Source organism: Macaca nemestrina, chromosome 5 (genome assembly GCF_043159975.1).
Source record: "Macaca nemestrina isolate mMacNem1 chromosome 5, mMacNem.hap1, whole genome shotgun sequence".
Lineage (NCBI taxonomy): Eukaryota > Metazoa > Chordata > Mammalia > Primates > Cercopithecidae > Macaca > Macaca nemestrina.
The window spans coordinates 96,603,971-96,621,261 of record NC_092129.1 but is presented as its reverse complement, the minus strand read 5'-3'; the positions used below and the strand labels follow the sequence as shown (position 1 = coordinate 96,621,261).

Here is a 17,291-nt window from a genome sequence, read left to right as displayed (position 1 = left end):
AGGAGATTGAGACCATCCTGGCTAACACGGTGAAACCCCGTCTCTACTAAAAAGTACAAAAAACTAGTCGGGCGAGGTAGCGGGCGCCTGTAGTCCCAGCTACTCAGGAGGCAGAGGCAGGAGAATGGCGTAAACCCAGGAGGCAGAGCTTGCAGTGAGCTGAGATCAGGCCACTGCACTCCAGCCTGGGCGACAGAGCGAGACTCCGTCTCAAAAAAAAAAAAATTTTTTTTTAATTAGCCAGGTGTGGTGGTCCCATCTGTAGTCTCGGCTACTTGGGAGGTTAAGAAAGAAGGATCACTTGAGCACAGGAGTTCGAGGCTACAGTGAGCTATGATAACACCACCGTACTACAGTCTGGGCAACAGAGCAAGAACTCATCCCTTTATAAAAATTGTTTTGAGCACCTGCTATATGTGTAAGCCACTGAGTCAACAAGACCCACAAGGTCTTACTGCTGTGTAGCTTATAATCAAATGAAAGTGACAACAGGCCAGGGGCGGTGGCTCACGTCTATTAATCCCAGCACTTTGGGAGACTGAATAGGCGGATTTCTTGAGCTCCAGAGTTCGAGACCAACCTGGGCAACATGGTGAAACCTTCTCTCTACAAAAAAATACAAAAATTAGCCAAGTAGGCCAGTGTGTCCCTGTAGTCCCAGCTACTTGGGAAGCTGAGATGGGAGGCTTGTTCAAGCTCAGGAGGTCAAGTAGTAGCTTAACTGCTATAAACATAATGTAGGGTAAAAGCTGAATGGGTGATGTGAGTTTTGGAAATCTGAATATCACAGTCAGGAAAGGCTTTGTTGAGGAGGGGACATTTGAAGGATACCAAAGTCAAGGAAGGATGTGTGCTAAGCAGTTATCTGTGGGTGCAAGGAGGCCACACAAAAGGAATGGCAAGCATCTAGGTGCAAAGCAGAAGAAAGTGGTTGGAGCTCAGCAGCACAGGGGAAGGTGGGAGATGATGTCAGAGAAGTACCACTGTCAGATTATGAAGGGCTGTACAAATCAAACATTTTATTCTAAATCTTTGTATTTTATCCTAAATGGATTGAGAAGTTCAGTGGAGGAAACTGAGGAAGAGAGTGAGACCAGACTGGGTAACAAAGCAAGACCCTGTCTCCATAAAAAATTATACTTTATTGGACCGGGCGCGGTGGCTCACGCTTGTAATCTCGGCACTTTGGGCAGCAGAGATGGGTGGATCATGAGGTCAGGAGACCGAGACCATCCTGGCTAACACGGTGAAACCATATTTCTACTAAAAATACAAAAAAAATTAGCCAGGCGTGGTGGCAGGCGACTCTAGTCCCAGCTACTCGGGAGGCTAAGGCAGGAGAATGGCATGAACCCGGGAGCAGAGGTTGCAGTGAGCTGAGATTGTGCCACTGCACTCCAGCCTGGGAGACAGAGCGAGAATTCGTCTCTAAATAAATAAATAAATAAATAAATAAAACTTATACTTTATCTGATTATATTTTAAAGGATTATTGTAACTCCTAAACAAAAAAGACTATAAAGAGATTATGAGTAGAAGCAAAGATAAGAGACCAACGCAATGGACTAGACAATAAACTAGAATGACAACAGTGAAAATGGTGAGAAATTGAACAAAATATACGTGTCATTTAAATAAAATTGCTAGTCTTTTTATTTATTTTTTAACTTTTTATTGTAAAGACAAAGTCTCACTATGTTGCCCAAGTTGGTCTCGAAGACCTGGCCTCAAGCAACACTCCCACCTTTGCCTCCCAAAGTGCTGAGATTACATGCATGAGCCATTGCTCCTGGCCAAAACTGCTAGTCTTGAAAATAATAGTATAAATGGGATCCAAAGTTAACTGAAGAAGCAGAGTAATGGTTAAGAACACAGACACTCAAGACTGCTTAGGTTCAAATCCTGGATCTGCCATTTTCTTGAATAAGTGACTTATCTCTCTTTGCCTCAGTTCTCTCATGTTTAAAATATAGAGAATAACAGTCCGGTTTCTCACATGGTTTTAAGACCAGCCGAGTTAACACAAAAAAAGGACTCAAAACAGTGCCTGGCACATAATGACTGCCATAGAGAGTTAGTGGATAATTAATGTCTCTGTTATTATTGATCTATTGAATTTATGAAAAAGGCAGCTTAATATTTCAAAGAGACTGAGTTTCTTAAAGAAAAGCTCATTCGGGCCAGGTGCTGTGGCTCATGCATGTCATCCCAGCACTTTGGGACGCTGAGGCAGGCGAATGACTTGAGGTCAGGAGTTTGAGACCAACCTGGTCAAAATGGCAAACCCCATCTCTACTAAAAATACAAAAATTAGCTGGGCCTGGTGGCGGGGCCCCTGTAATCCCAGGTACTCAGGAGGCTGAGGGAGAAGAATCGCTTGAGCCCAGGAGGCAGAGGTTACAGTGAGCTGAGATCATGCTGCTGCTCTCCAGCCTGGGCAACAGACTCCACCTCAAAAAAAAAAAAAAAAAAAAAAGGAAAGCTCCATTCATTTAAAGCTGAGCACAGTATTACCTAAAGCCCTTAAGTCAACACATATTTCAATACATGAAAAGATGAAAAACCATACATTTCAGAAAAGAATAAATAAAACAAAATCAACTGCAACTGCAACACAAATATTCAATGGGAACCAACCTGACACCTCAGAGAACTGAGGCTATAAACTACAAACAACTAAAGAGCAAGATTTTCAAACCGTCTTCTGCAGAAAGGCACCTTAGCAGCAGGTCCAGAACACCTGCCTTCATGAAAAGTAACTGTGCTTATACCTGTTACATACACTGGAACCACATGTAAGCATTCATGTGAGAATGGCTACACAAAATTATAACGGGAAAAAACAAAGTGTAAAAAGAACGTAAAATGTACATGCTGAGTAATTAGAATGATAAACCCTTTCTCTTCATGTCATGGACAGGGTTCTGAGTTCGAATTGTATGCTCCTGCCATACCCTCTTCCGGGCATTTTCTTTTAAAGACTGTTCTATGGGTGGGTGGCAAGGAAGATGAGGATTGGCTGCTTTACTGCTATTTCTACGATATCTTTAATTTCCCTCTATTTTGTCCCTTCTTTCATTGCCAAGCTCTCCAGGGAAACCGGTCCTTCTCAATATATCTCTGTTTCTCCCTCAGAAGCTGCCCCTCTGAAGCCCATTCCCTATAGTAAGTGCTATGAACGTGCGCTCTGTATTTTGCCCTTTAGTGCTAGACTTTCTCCTTCTGGAATGATTTTATCTGCTACATCTAAGTCTTCCATGCCCTCTACTTTTTTTCAAGGATTCTCTTGGGCTCTTCCCCACCTGCAACTCTTGGAATTTATGTCTCTACCTACAGGTAATGTGAAGGTCTACATGCTGCTTACCAGAAGCCCATGTTAAATAAAATGACAAAAATGAGTTTAAAATTAAATGAAGGAAAAAGACATATCATGCCAACACTAATCAAAAAGCAAGAAGCACAAAAGAATAAAAAGCAAGGAGGTAATGGACAATGGACACTAACAAAGAGCAAAAGTTTGCCATAATGTAAATAATTTGATGGTCTCTAAGGCCCTTATTTTTATAAAGTATCTTTACCCATAATAATAATTGTTTCAAAAATCAATCTAGGGCAGGGCACAGTGCCTCACGCCTGTAATTCCAGGACTTTGGGAGGCTGAGGCGGGTAGATCACCTGAGGTCAGGAGTTTGAGACCAGCCTGACCAGCATGGTGAAACCCTGTCTCAATTAAAAATACAAAATTAGCCAACGTGGTGGTACATGCCTGTAATCCCAGCTACTCGGGAGGCTGAGGCAGGAGAATTGCGTGAACCAAGGAGGCAGGCATTGTAGTGAGCCAAGATAGTGTCATTGCACTCCAGCTTGGGAAACAAGAGCAAAACTCTCTCAAAAAAATAAATGAATAAATAAAATCAATCTAGGCTGGGGCACGGTGGCTCACATCTGTAATCCCAGCACTTTGGGAGGTCAAGGTGGGAGGATCACTTTAGCTCAGGGGACCAGCCTGGGCAACATAGTGAGACCTCATCTCTACTAAAGTTCAAAAACAATTAGCTGAGTATGGTGGCACATGCCTGTAGTCCCAACTACTCAAGAGGGCCAAGGTGGGAGGATAGCTTGAGCCAGGGAGGTCAAGGCTGTAATAAGCCCTAATGGTGCCACTCCACTCCAGCCTGGGTGACAGAGTGAGACCCTGTCTCAAAAAAAAACAAAAATAATTTTTAAAAGTTTTTAAAATTAATCTAAAAAGGCCAAATACAGTGGCTCATGCCTGTAATCTCAGCACTTTGGGAGGTTGAGTGGGGAGGACTACTTGATCTCAGGAGTTCAAGATTCATCCAGGGTGATATGGTTTGGCTGTGTCCCCACCCAAATCTCATCTTAAATTGTAGTTCCAATTCCCACGTGTTGTGTGAGGGACAGGTGGAAGGTAATTGAATCATGGGGGTGGGTCTTTCCCGAGCTATCCTCATGACAGTGAATAAATCTCATGAGATTAGATGGTTTTATAAAGGGGAGTTCCCCTACACAAGCTCTCGACTGCCACCATCCATGTAAGACGTGACTTTGCTCCTCCTTGTCTTCCGCTATGATTGTGATGCCTCCCCAGACATGTGGAACTATAAGTCAATTAAACCTCTTTTCTTTGTAAATTATCCAGTCTTGGGTATGTCTTTATCAGCAGTGTGAAACAAATGAATACAATGGGCAACAGAATGTGACCTCATCTCTACAAAAATAGAAAATAATTAGCTAAGCATGGGGGTGCATGTCTGTAGTCCCAGTTACTTGGGAGGCTGAGGCAAGAGGATGACATAAGCCTAGGACGCAGAGGCTGCAGTGAACTATGAGGGCACCATGGTACTCCAGGCTGGGCAACAGAGTGAGACTCTGTCCCCCCCAAAAAAAAGAGTTAAAATTAAATAAACAAATAAAATCCAAGACCAGCTACAGTGCCTGTAATCCTAGCACTTTGGAAGGCCCAGGCAGGAAGATTCCTTGAGTTCAGAAGTTCCAGACCAGTCTGGGCAACATAGTGAGACCTCATCTCTACTAAAAATAAAGCAGCTGCATGTGGTGGCTTGCGCTTGCAGTCCCAGCTGCTCAGGAGGCTGAGGTGGAAGGATCACTTGAGCCCAGAAAGTCATGTTTATGCCGCTGCACTCCAGCTTGGGTGACAAAGTGAGACCCTATCTTTAAAAAAACAAAAACAAAAAAAAAACCCCAAAGGATCCAGATTTGCAAACCAGGTTATTATTTAATAATGGACACATGCAAAACATATTTAACATAACTTATAAAACAGATGAAACCAGCAACACAGCCTGAGGATAGGAATATTTATCTTTTCCCTATCTCATCTTTTTGCCTACAGCTGAATTTTGTTCTCCATTCCTTTGCCTTTTTAAAAACTTTTCGGTATTCTCATCTTCTACAATGATTCTTAAACAAGGGAGTCACCTATTCATCTATAACATAATATATGCTAAAGATTTTATTTAAATCTCTTTGTAGTAAAACCACAATGAGATACCATCTCACACCAGTTAGAATGGTGATCACTAAAAAGTCAGGAAACAACAAGTGCTGGAGAGGATGTGGAGAAACAGGAACACTTTTACACTGTTGGTGGGACTGTAAACTAGTTTGACCATTGTGGAAGACAGTATGGTGATTCCTCAAGGATCTAGAACTAAAAATACCATTTGAGCCACCCATCCCATTACTGGGTATATACCCAAAGGATTATAAATCATGCTGCTATAAAGACACACGCACATGTATGTTTATTGTGGCACTATTCACAATAGCAAAGACTTGGAACCAACCCAAATGCCCATCAATGATAGACTGGATTAAGAAAATGTGGCACATACACACCATGGAATACTATGCAGCCATAAAAAAGGATGAGTTCATGTCCTTTGTAGGGACATGCATAAAGCTGGAAACCATCATTCTGAGCAAACTATTGCAAGGACAGAAAACCAAACATTGCATGTTCTCTCTCACAGGTGGGAACTGAAAAATGAGAACACTTGGATACAGGAAGGGGAACATCATATACCAGGGCCTGTCATGGGGTCGGGGGAGAGGGGAGGGATAGCATTAGGAGATATACCTAATGTAAATGATGACTTAATGGGTGCAGCACACCAATATGGCACATGTATACATATGTAACAAACCTGCACGTTGCGCACAAGTACCCTAGAACTTAAAGGATAATAATTAAAAATATATATATCTTTGGGCCGGGCGCGGTGGCTCAAGCCTGTAATCCCAGCACTTTGGGAGGCCGAGACGGGCGGATCACGAGGTCAGGAGATCGAGACCATCCTGGCTAATATGGTGAAACCCCGTCTCTACTAAAAATACAAAAAACTAGCTGGGCGAGGTGGTGGGCGCCTGTAGTCCCAGCTACTCGGGAGGCTGAGGCAGGAGAATGGCGTGAACCCGGGAGGCGGAGCTTGCAGTGAGCTGAGATCCGGCCACTGCACTCCAGCCTGGGCGACAAAGCGAGACTCCGTCTCAAAAAAAAAAAAAATATATATATATATATATATATATCTTTGTAGTAATGTAAGAGTACAGAAAACAAGGCATATTTCCAACTACACAAAAATTGAGAAAAGGCTCAATGGCTCATGTCTGTAATTTCAACACTTTGGGAGGCTGAAGCAGGACTACTTGAGGCCAGGAGTTCAAGACCAGCCTAGGAAACAGAGCAAGATCCTGTTCAGGGTCTTGCTTTGTCATCCCAGCTAAAGTACAATGGCATGACCACAGTTCACTGCAGCCTCAACCTCACAGGCTCAAGTGATCTTTTCAAATTGAAATGTAAGTTGCATTTTCTTTTAATAACTGATGCTGGCCTACTAACAAGGAAAAACAGATATATTCTATTCACCAAGTTGGCACCAAAACAAAATTCTAGTTAATCATATTTTGAGTCCCACCTTTTTGTGTCATCAATTTGCATCACAAATGTACTCTGTTTACTCACTATATTTAAAACAACTTGCAATGGCTGACATAACACAACAAATTCACGATAGAAGAGAAGGACCCAGTCCGTGTTCAGTTAGTACAAGATCAATGCCATTTATGTTAGGACTATTTAATGGCATGAAATTCCTAAAGACATATAGATACAGAATAGAGAGAAATAGACCAGGCATGGTGGCTCATGCCTGTAGTCCTAGCTACTGGGTAGGTTGAGGCAGAAGGATTGCTTAAACCCAGGAGTTCAAGGCTGTGCTAAGCCATGATCACACCACTGCACTCCAGCCTTGGTGACAGAACGAGACCCTGCCTCCCACAAAACAAAAAAAAGAATTAAGAGGCCGGGTGCGGTGGCTCACACCTGTAATCCCAGCAATTTGGGAGGCCGAGGTGGGTGGATCACCAGAGATCGAGACCATCCTGGTCAACATGGCAAAAACCCCGTCTCTACTAAAAATACAAAAATTAGCTGGCCATTGTGGTGTGCGCCTATAGTCCCAGCTACTCAGGAGACTGAGGCAGAACAATCACTTGAACCCGGGAGCCGGACGTTGCAGTGAGCAGAGATCGCGCCACTGCACTCCAGCCTGGTGACAGAGTAAGACTCCGTCTCAAAAAAAAAAAAAGAATAAAGATAAATATATACAGCAGTATAGACATGTCTGCTTAAATGAAAAATCACATATATTAATAAGAACAGATTGCCAAGTTCCTCAAACAACCAACCAAATATAAGTAAAATAAAACCAAGGTAGAAAGGCTGGAGCGCAGTGGCACAATCTTGGCTAACTCCAGCCTCTGCCTCCCGGATTCACCAATTCTCCCACCTCAGCCTCCCTACTAGCTGGGACTACAGGCGCACACCACCAAGCCCTACTAATTTTCGTATTTTTTGGTAGAGATAGGATTTCACCATGTCTGCCAGGCTGGTCTCGAACTCCTGACCTCAAGTGATTCACCCATCTAGGCCTCCCAAAGTGCTGGGATTACAGGTGTGAGCCACTACACCTGGCCCAGAACTTACACTTTAGATCAACTGTACTATATAGACAAACATTAATTGATTATATACTTGCCTGCTTTTTCTCCTTCTTCCAGCATATGACCTTTGAGAACAAGGGCCTCAAGTGTTCGTTAAAATGAAGAGAAACATCTACACACCCATGAGCTCCTCAATAAATTCAAATAAGTACCTTGCTGTGGTTGGGGGGTAAGGTGCAATCTTGCTCAAGGTGTCTTAGAGAGACTAAGATGAGCAATGTCCCACCATAAATCTTCCTCAAAGCACCACACACACTGATGGTGGGACCCTGAGGAAACTAAAATAGGCAACTCACACCTTAAGTCTTACTCAAGGGAGTTTACCCTTTTTCCTGCACACACACAAGACCAGAAGAATGACTGATCCTTCGCCTTAGCTTCATTGCTATGCTAAAAATCACACCCATGCTAATGAGACATGGGACACATGAAGAAATATGTTATCAAACTGTTCAAGTGCCAGAAGTTCCCTGCCTCTACATGTTTAAATATCACTTCGTTCCCACTTTTGCCTCTTAAAATTACTTTCCTGACTGTCTTAGTTGGGCCAGCCATAGAATTCTCTCTTTCATGCTACCTCCCTGGTACCCTGCCAAAAGCTCCAATAAAGCCTTATCTGAGGAAACTTTTTCTATTGCACAGAGCACCCTATAACCTGTCGTCGTAACACTAAGGAAACAGTATTTCTTACCTCAAGTAATAAACACAAAAATAAGAAAAACATTTTAAGCCACACTTACCCTCCAAGCAAGTCTGCAGTATCACTTTGCTGATTCATATTGACAACTCTCAAACGGTGGCCTTTTATAAAGAAAGTGCAAAAGTGTTATTCCAAAAATTTAAAGACCGATAATATCCAGTGTGCTCCTTAAGGCTGTGGGAATATGGCATGGGGCTTTATTTTTTGAGACAGACTCTTGTTCTGTCAACCAGGCTACAGTGCAGTGGCCCAATCATGGCTCACTGCAGCCTCAACTTCCTGGGCTCAAGTGATCCTTCTGTCTCAGCCTCTCAAGCACCTGGGACTACCGGCATATACCACCACACTTGGCCAATATTTTTATTTTTTTTGTAGAGACATGGTCTCATGATGTTGCCAGGCTGGTCTTGACTCCTGGGTTCAAGCAATCCTCCCACCTCAGGCTCCCAAAGTGCTAGCATTACAGGCATGAGCCACTGCGCCCAGCAATAAGGTAAATTTTCAAATGTGCATTTGCTCTGAATCATGACAGCCCAAAAGTTGGAGACCAACCTGGGCAACACAGCGAGACCTCGTTTCTACAAGAAACTTTAAAAGTTAGCCAGACGCGGTGGCACAGGCCTGTAGTCTCAGCTATCTGGGAGGCTGAGGTAGGAAGATCACTTGAGCCTGGGAGGTCAAGGGTGCAGTGACCTGTGAGCTCGCCACTGCATTCCAGCCTAAGCAACAGTGCAACTCTGTCTCAAAAAGAATAAAAATTTTTAAAAAATGAGGTATAATGCAACATGTAGAATATAATCCCATATCTGTTTTGAAATAAAACAAAATCTATTCATATATGTATTTGCATAGGCAGAGATTAGAAATAATTTAATAATAATCTATTTAAAGTAGTTAGTTCCAGGCAAAGAGATTACATGTGAGGTGCTGGCACTTTTTAAACTCTGTGGTCTTTGGATTTCATATTTTTAAAAAAGGAAAAAAAGTAGTCAGTGTGAAATGTCTGGGGGCAGATTTGTTTCCTCTAGGGATTACCTGTAATGTGAGCCAAGTATTGGACAGTAGAAGTTTTGCCAGTTCCGGTCTCTCCCACCAGCAACACAGGCTCCCCTTTGCTGACACACACTGCAAGCTGCTCAATGAGAACAGAGGACGGCCGTGTAGCAGCAAAAGTGAACTTCTCCCTGGAAAGAAGAAAAAAGAGTTTAAAAACCACGCTGCAAGCTTCTCCCAGTTTTGCTCTGGGAAACCAGATATTCCAGGTTCAACAAACAAGGATGAGAAAACAGCTCAGAGTAATTGTCTTCAAGTTATACCAGATAGTCTTACAACATACAAAAATTACAGAATTTAGTTTTTCTGCAAACACCGAATACTCACACATCTGATACCACGCTAGGCTCTGAAGATTAAAAAGATCAATAAGACAAGACTATCTGTACCAGTTAGCTCATCTTGGACAAATTACTTAATGTGTCTTAGCCTCAGTTTCCTCACCTGTAAGATGTGGGTAACAACAGTACCGAGTTGTAATAGGTTAATAATCTTCCCCAAATTCATGCCTACCCAGATCCTATGAATGTGACCTTATTTCAAAATAGGGTCTTTGAAGAAATTTAATCAAATTAAGATAAGGTCATATTGCATTAGGGTGGGTCTTAAATCCAATGACTGGTGTCCTTATAAAAGGAAGATTTGGTGACACAGAAATAAACACACAAGGCAGGGCACAGTGGCTCACGCCTGTAATCCCAGCACTTTGGGAGGCCGAGGCGGGCAGATCACAAGGTCAGGAGTTCAAGACCAGCCTGGCCAATATGGTGAAACCTCGTTTCTACTAAAAATACAAAAATTAGCCGGGCGTGGTGGCGGACACCTGCAGTCCCAGCTACTCAGGAGGTTGAGGCAGGAGAATCACTTGAACCCTGGAGGTGGAGGTTGTAGTGAGCTGAGATCGCGCCACTGCACTCCAGCCTGGGCGACAGAGCAAGACTCCATCTCAACAAAAAGAAAAGAAAAAAAATACACACACAGGGAAGAAGAGCCACGTGATAAGAGAGACAGAACTTAACAGCGATACAAATACAAGCCAAGGAACACCAAGGACTGCTGGGAGCCAAAGAAATCAGGAAGAGGACAAGCACTGTGGCTCAGGCCTGTAATCCCAGCACTTTGGGAGGTCAAGGCTGGTGGATCACCTGAGGTCAGGAGTCGAAGACCAACCTGGCCAAGATGGTGAAACCCCGTCTCTACTAAAAATACAAAAATTAGCTGGGCGTGGTGGCACATGCCTGTAATCCCAGCTATTCGGGAAGCTGAGGCACGAGAATCACTTGAACCAGGGAGCCACAGGTTGCTGTGAACCAACATGTACCGCTGTACTCCAGCCTGGGCAACCCAGTGAGACTCTGTCTCAAAAACAAAAAAAGAAAAGAAAGAAAGAAATCAGGAAGAGGCAAGAAAGCATTCTGCCCTAGAGCCTTCAGAGGGGAGGAGCATGGCCCCATCGAAACCTTGATTTTACACTTCCAGCCTCCAGGACTGCGAAAGAATAATGTCTATTGTTTAAAACCACCAAGTTTATGGTAATTTGTTATGGCAGCCCTAGGACACTAATATATTAATTCACAGGATTATTACAACCACTACATGAGAAAATATGTAAAGCACTTAGTACAGTCAGACATGTAATAAGTATTTAAAGTTACCTCGATCTCAGAATCTTATATAACCCCAGCCTTCCAGGAATTTAAAGACTGATGTTAGACATAAGCCTGACTTCCAACTGAGGCTTACTTCACTAAATACACTGCAGTGAATAAAATCAATAATTCATCTTTGGTAGTGCCAAGTCTTTAATGACTTTCATTGCTTCTTTCACCTATTAATATCTAATTTCACAGAACATACTTTGGGAAAACACTGCTCCTTCCTTATAGTGTACTACAGATATCACAGATCAGACATGTGTTTTGCACAAAGAGAAGAGGCTGAGCCAGACCTTCTATCAAGTTTCTGGAAACCTCACAGTTGGCAGCTTAGTTTAGAGCCCTACTTACCTCTGCATGTGAACAGCCTCACTTTGTTTCCGTAGAAGCCGCACTCGACCCACTTGCAAATCTAGCTCATTGATCACAATTTCTGGTTTATAAAGTTGACAAAAGAATTCAGCCTGTGGGAGATAAGATTGTACCTGAGTAAAAATCCACACGCTTTTTGAGTATTTCCTCATCCAAAGGCTTATTTTGGCCCTCAAATTAGCAGTCTACAAAGAATCATTCTCTACTTCCCAGACAGTTGAGTTGGCTTTTCATAAAGAAATTTCTTTTTTCATTTTCCAAACTTCTAATACTGTGTTTTCAAAACATTTATCATTCCCTAAAATGGTACTTTTCAGATAAGCCGAACCTATACATGGAGTGAACACACTGATATATCCGATAAAGTGAACAGTAAGTCTACACCTAAAAGGTAAGAAAAAAAAATCAGACAAATCTTTCTCTAGCTATGCGCTCCTCTGCTTTAAATTTCTAACATAATGTAGGAAATCATGGTACATCTGACTATAGCTAAAGCAAAAAGAGCTGTGGCAGATGCTCCTGGATGTCTACCCAATAGCCATTCTTCTCTTCTCCAAAGAACACAGATTTTGTTCAGGTTTGGGGCAGGAGTAAAAGAAGCAAAGTGCTCTTGGAAAAGTGAGCCCTTCTACAACAAAAGATGATGAATATTGGTGGAATGAATATTCATGGTGTTTTCATTATTCTTCCTTACGATTAATATATGTATCATTTAAGTCCCTTTCAGTAGGATGTTTTATGACCTCCAGTCAAAACCATCCCAACTATTTCAGAAGCCTTAAAAAATCTCTACTATTGTAAAATTCCTGACATAAGATCTTTTAGAGTCACCATTCATGTGAGAATGTCAGACATCTGCTTCAAGATGAGCCCAGACATTTTTTCCAGACACCAATGCCACTGCTGAAAGGATCCCTCCTCCCAAAATACGTATGACATAAAACAAGAATGGGAAAATATTAACAATGTCAACAATGAAACTAAGTAGTGAGTATCCAGGTATTCACTGGTACTACTCTTCAACATTTTTTGTTTGTTTGGTTGGTTGGTTTTCATTGGAGAAGGAGTCTGGATCTGTCGCCCAGGTTGGAGTGCAGTGGCACAATCTTGGCTCACTGCAACCTCTGCCTTCAGGGTTCAAGCGATTCTCCCTCCCGAGTAGCTGGGAATACAGGCGTGTGCCTCCACACCCAGATAATTCATTGTATTTTTTTAGTAGACACAGGTTTCACAATGTTGGCCAGGCTGGTCTCAAACTCCCAACCTCAGGTGATCCACCCACCTCCGCCTCCCAAAATCCTGGGATTACAGGTGTGAGCCACCACACTCGGTCTCTTGCCAACTTTTCTAATAAGGGAAAATAATAAAAAAGATGGAAAAACTCTGTGCATTAAGTTATAGACAAAGGTATTACTAAAACATAGTTACAGTCCTGAGTCTATTACCTACAAAATAAAATAAATGCTCACTAAAACACTGAAGAAGGCCGGGTGCGGTGGCTCAAGCCTGTAATCCTAGCACTTTGGGAGGCCGAGACGGGAGGATTGCGAGGTCAGGAGATCGAGACCATCCTGGCTAACACGGTGAAACCCCGTCTCTACTAAAAATACAAAAAACTAGCCGGGCGAGGTGGCGGGCGCCTGTAGTCCCAGCTACTTGGGAGGCTGAGGCAGGAGAATGGTGTAAACCCGGGAGGCGGAGCTTGCAGTGAGCTGAGATCCGGCCACCGCACTCCAGCCTGGGCGACAGAGCGAGACTCCGTCTCAACAAAAAAAAAAAAAAACACTGAAGAAGATACAAGACATGAGGAAGCTCCCTTTAAGAATGTGGAACATGGCCGGGCACAGTGGCTCACGCCTGTAATCCCAGCACTTCGGGAGGCAGAGGCTGGTTGGATCACCTGAGGTCACGAGTTCCAGACCAGCCTGACCATCATGGAGAAACCCCATCTCTACTAAAAATACAAAATTAGCTGGGTGTGGTGGCGCATGCCTGTAATCCCAGCTACTTGGGAGGCTGAGGCAGGAGAATCGCTTGAACCCAGGAGGTGGAGGTTGTGGTGAGCCAAGGTCGTGCCATTGTACTCACGTCATTTGGGAGTTGTATGCCCACAAGAGGCCGCAATAAAAGCACCAACTTTTACAAAAGAGGCACCACTGCAAAAGCTGTTCCAACTAAGGACTAGAGACCAGCAAGCAAGCAAGCAAAAAATCCTAGCCTCCTTTCAACAGGAAAGTAAAAAAACAGCACACATACCTTTTTTCTAGAAATGTTCAATTTGCTTCCAATAACTTCCGCCATTTTCAGTTTGCTCGCATGCTCAGAAAGCATTGCTGTGAAACAGTCTAGAGCCTATCAAAATAACCAAGGTAAATGCTGACTGATTTTTAAAATAATACGTTAATCACAGAGCATCATTTTCCTGGCCACGAGAGGGAGAAGCACAAAATCCAGCAGGAATATTTCTCTAAAAATGAAGGCAGTGCAAATAAGGAACCAACCCAGGACTCAGGACCTGACCATAACGGCAAGATAGGACGTGAAAAAATATAAATAATTAACTACTGAAATACTTGCAAAATAAAAAAAAGCACCCAACAAAACACCCCACTTTGCAAATCCTAGCTTCGGGCAAAGAAGAGCAATTAGTGTTGACCACTGGGTATGTGTTTCAAGGAGAACTGACTCATATAGTGCTGAGGTAACATCAAAAGACTGCTTTCTAACCGTAAGAGAAACATTAGGTGTGCAACACCTCATGGTCATTATCTTAACCTAGTACTCAATCTTAGCAACTACCAGTGAGCCAACCAGTTATGTCTTCCGACGTAATGAAACATAAAATACCACCAAAAATGGATTGTACCCCAAAAATGTTAAACTTGAATTCATCAAGCATTTTCTGTATTTTCTATTTACAGAAAATATGAGAGATAAAATAAGGTAAAGGACACCACGAGTGTGGAATTGAAACTATCTTTGCAAAGATTACTACAGCAATCTAACATGGCTGACTCCATCTTACTTCTAAGCCTCACAGGCTGGCCATCTTCACTCATTCCTAGGCATAGGACAAGCTAACCATGGTAGGAATTTAGTTTATAGTTTAACTTGGAAGCAAGGATGATAATAGTCCCTCCCTAAAACTAACCCCCTCTTTGCTCAGGGACCAAATACTCGCAATGAAAGACCACAAGATTAGGATTAGGATTATGGGAGGGACCTTAATTCTGTTAAAATGTAGGTATAGTTTCTATAATCCCTTACTGCTCAGGAGTCATATGGCCAGAGGTCACAAGATTTGTGGCTTCCCCAACTGCTCCTATAGATAACACCACTATCACAAAAACTAAAATTGGCCTTTTGAGGTGATTTTCAGATTTTTGCATTCTGGCAACTAACCCCACCTGACTCAGTCACCCCTCCCAGAAGCAGACTCAGTATACAAGACCACTTTCCACATCCCTATGAGTTCATCCCCAACCAATCACAGCACCCATTCCCTAGTATCCTGCCCAGCAAATTATCCATAAAAACCCTAGCTTCTGAGTTATCAGGGAGATTGATTTGAGTAACAACTCCATTTCCTATATGGCTAGCCTAGCATTCATCAAGCTCTCTTGAAGACTGCTTTGAGTAATAATAAAACTGGTCTCCCATACAGTGGGTGCTGCGTGAATTACTCTATTGCAATTCCCGTCATGATAAATTTTCTCTGTCTAGGCAGCGGGCAAGGTGAACCCATTGAGCAGTTACAATCTGATCTATTTTCTTTTCTTCCTTTTTAAAAGTATTTTATATTTTTGTTCTGACAGCTGAAATACTCAGAATACAACACTTAATATACAGCATTGCCTCAACTGATAAAAAAGAGAAAATAGGCCCCAAATACTGCAAATGGCTTTTGTCTCAGAGGTAGAGTTAGTAGTTAAGTTTCTTCCATCATCTTTTCTATTGTTTTTTAACAAGAAGAATCTAGTCCTTTCAAAATTAAAATATATTTTAAAGCCGTAATTTTAAGTGAAGTCAGTTTACAAGACACCAAAAGACTCAAATAATGGCAACCCTAACATTTAGTAAAAAGCAGGAAAACTTATACCCAGAAATCTAAAGTTATGAACATCAATATTAAAAATATAGGATTTACTATTATAATACAGTTGTCCCTACGTATTCCTGGGGGATTGGTTCCAGGACCTCTCACAGAAACCAAAATCTGAAGATGCTCAAATCGCTTATATAAAATGGTATAGGGTAACCGGGCGCAGCGGCTCACGCCTGTAATCCCAGCACTTTAGGAGGTTGAGGTGGGCAGATCACGAGGTCAGGAGATTGACATCATCCTGGCTAACACGGTGAAACCCCATCTCTACTAAAAATACAAAAAAAAATCATCCAGGCGTGGTGGTGGGCACCTGTAGTCCCAGCTACTGGGAAGGCTGAGGTAGGAGAATGGCAGGAACCCGGGAGGCGGAGCTTGCAGTGAGCCCAGATGTCGCCACTGCACTCCAGCCTGGGCGACAGAGCGAGACTCCGTCTCAAAAAACAAACAAAAAAAAGGCATAGGGCCCGTGTCAGTATGTAGAAAAATAAGCAAAAAAAAAAAAAAAAAAAAAAATTTTAAAGGCATAGAATCTGCATTTAACCTATTCACACCCTCTTTATTTTATTTAAATCTCTAGATTATTTTCGATATCTAATACAATGCAAATGCTATATAGTTATTACACTGTATTGTCCAGGGAATAATCCCAAGGAAAAAAAGTCTGTACACGTTCAATACAATCATTTCTTTCCCGAAATATTTTATTTATGTATGTATTTATTTATTTATTTACTTTTTACTGTCCACCTTAGGGACAGGAATGGAATATTTCAGATCCAAGTTTGGTTGACTCCACAGATGCAGAGCTCACAGAAACGGAGGGCTAACAGTAGTCCCCAAAAGCAATCTCCCTCTGAACAAATTTGATTGTAAATATTTTGGAGGAAAAAAAAAGTTCTCAATGTCCTTAGCGAAATCACAACTTAGGTCTAATGTGAAAATATAGGTGGAGTTGTTAAATTAATTGTAACATAAATTATAGTAGAGCTGATATTTGATAAAGGTATTTGGTCTGGATGGAATTAGCAGGGAAAAGAGCTGGACAAAAACAATTTGCCAGTTCTCAAAAGAATATACACTACTGATTTGAAAAGGCTGGTCTCAAATTCAGTAGAAATATATTTTAGAGTAGAAGAGAACAATTATTCTGGTTACCGTATATACTATAGTTTAAAAGAGTTACTTCTAAAAGAACATCCAACTCCTTTTGTTCTTATTCCACCTTACCACTATGATTTGGTCTTCTGTAATAATATCCACTAGAATGGTTAAGTCCTGTGCACATACATGCTCCCATCAGAGATACTAACAATGGACCCCAGATGCATTAGTCAGAAGAGTCCACCACCCTCATTAG

The 17,291-nt window shown here is 42.1% G+C and overlaps 1 protein-coding gene across 2 annotated transcripts in view; it reads right to left on the bottom strand.

The window, feature by feature from the left end:
• LOC105496567 (midasin AAA ATPase 1) overlaps window positions 1–17,291 on the bottom strand; it is a 186,540-nt gene that overhangs the window by 121,592 nt on the left and 47,657 nt on the right. For both annotated transcript variants that reach the window (XM_071096725.1, XM_071096726.1), the window contains exons 12-15: window positions 14,086–14,181; window positions 11,809–11,921; window positions 9,785–9,933; window positions 8,790–8,850 (exon numbers count right to left, since the gene is read on the bottom strand). In XM_071096725.1, coding sequence (XP_070952826.1) covers window positions 8,790–8,850; window positions 9,785–9,933; window positions 11,809–11,921; window positions 14,086–14,181 — 419 coding nt within the window. The remainder of the gene's footprint in view (window positions 1–8,789; window positions 8,851–9,784; window positions 9,934–11,808; window positions 11,922–14,085; window positions 14,182–17,291) is intronic.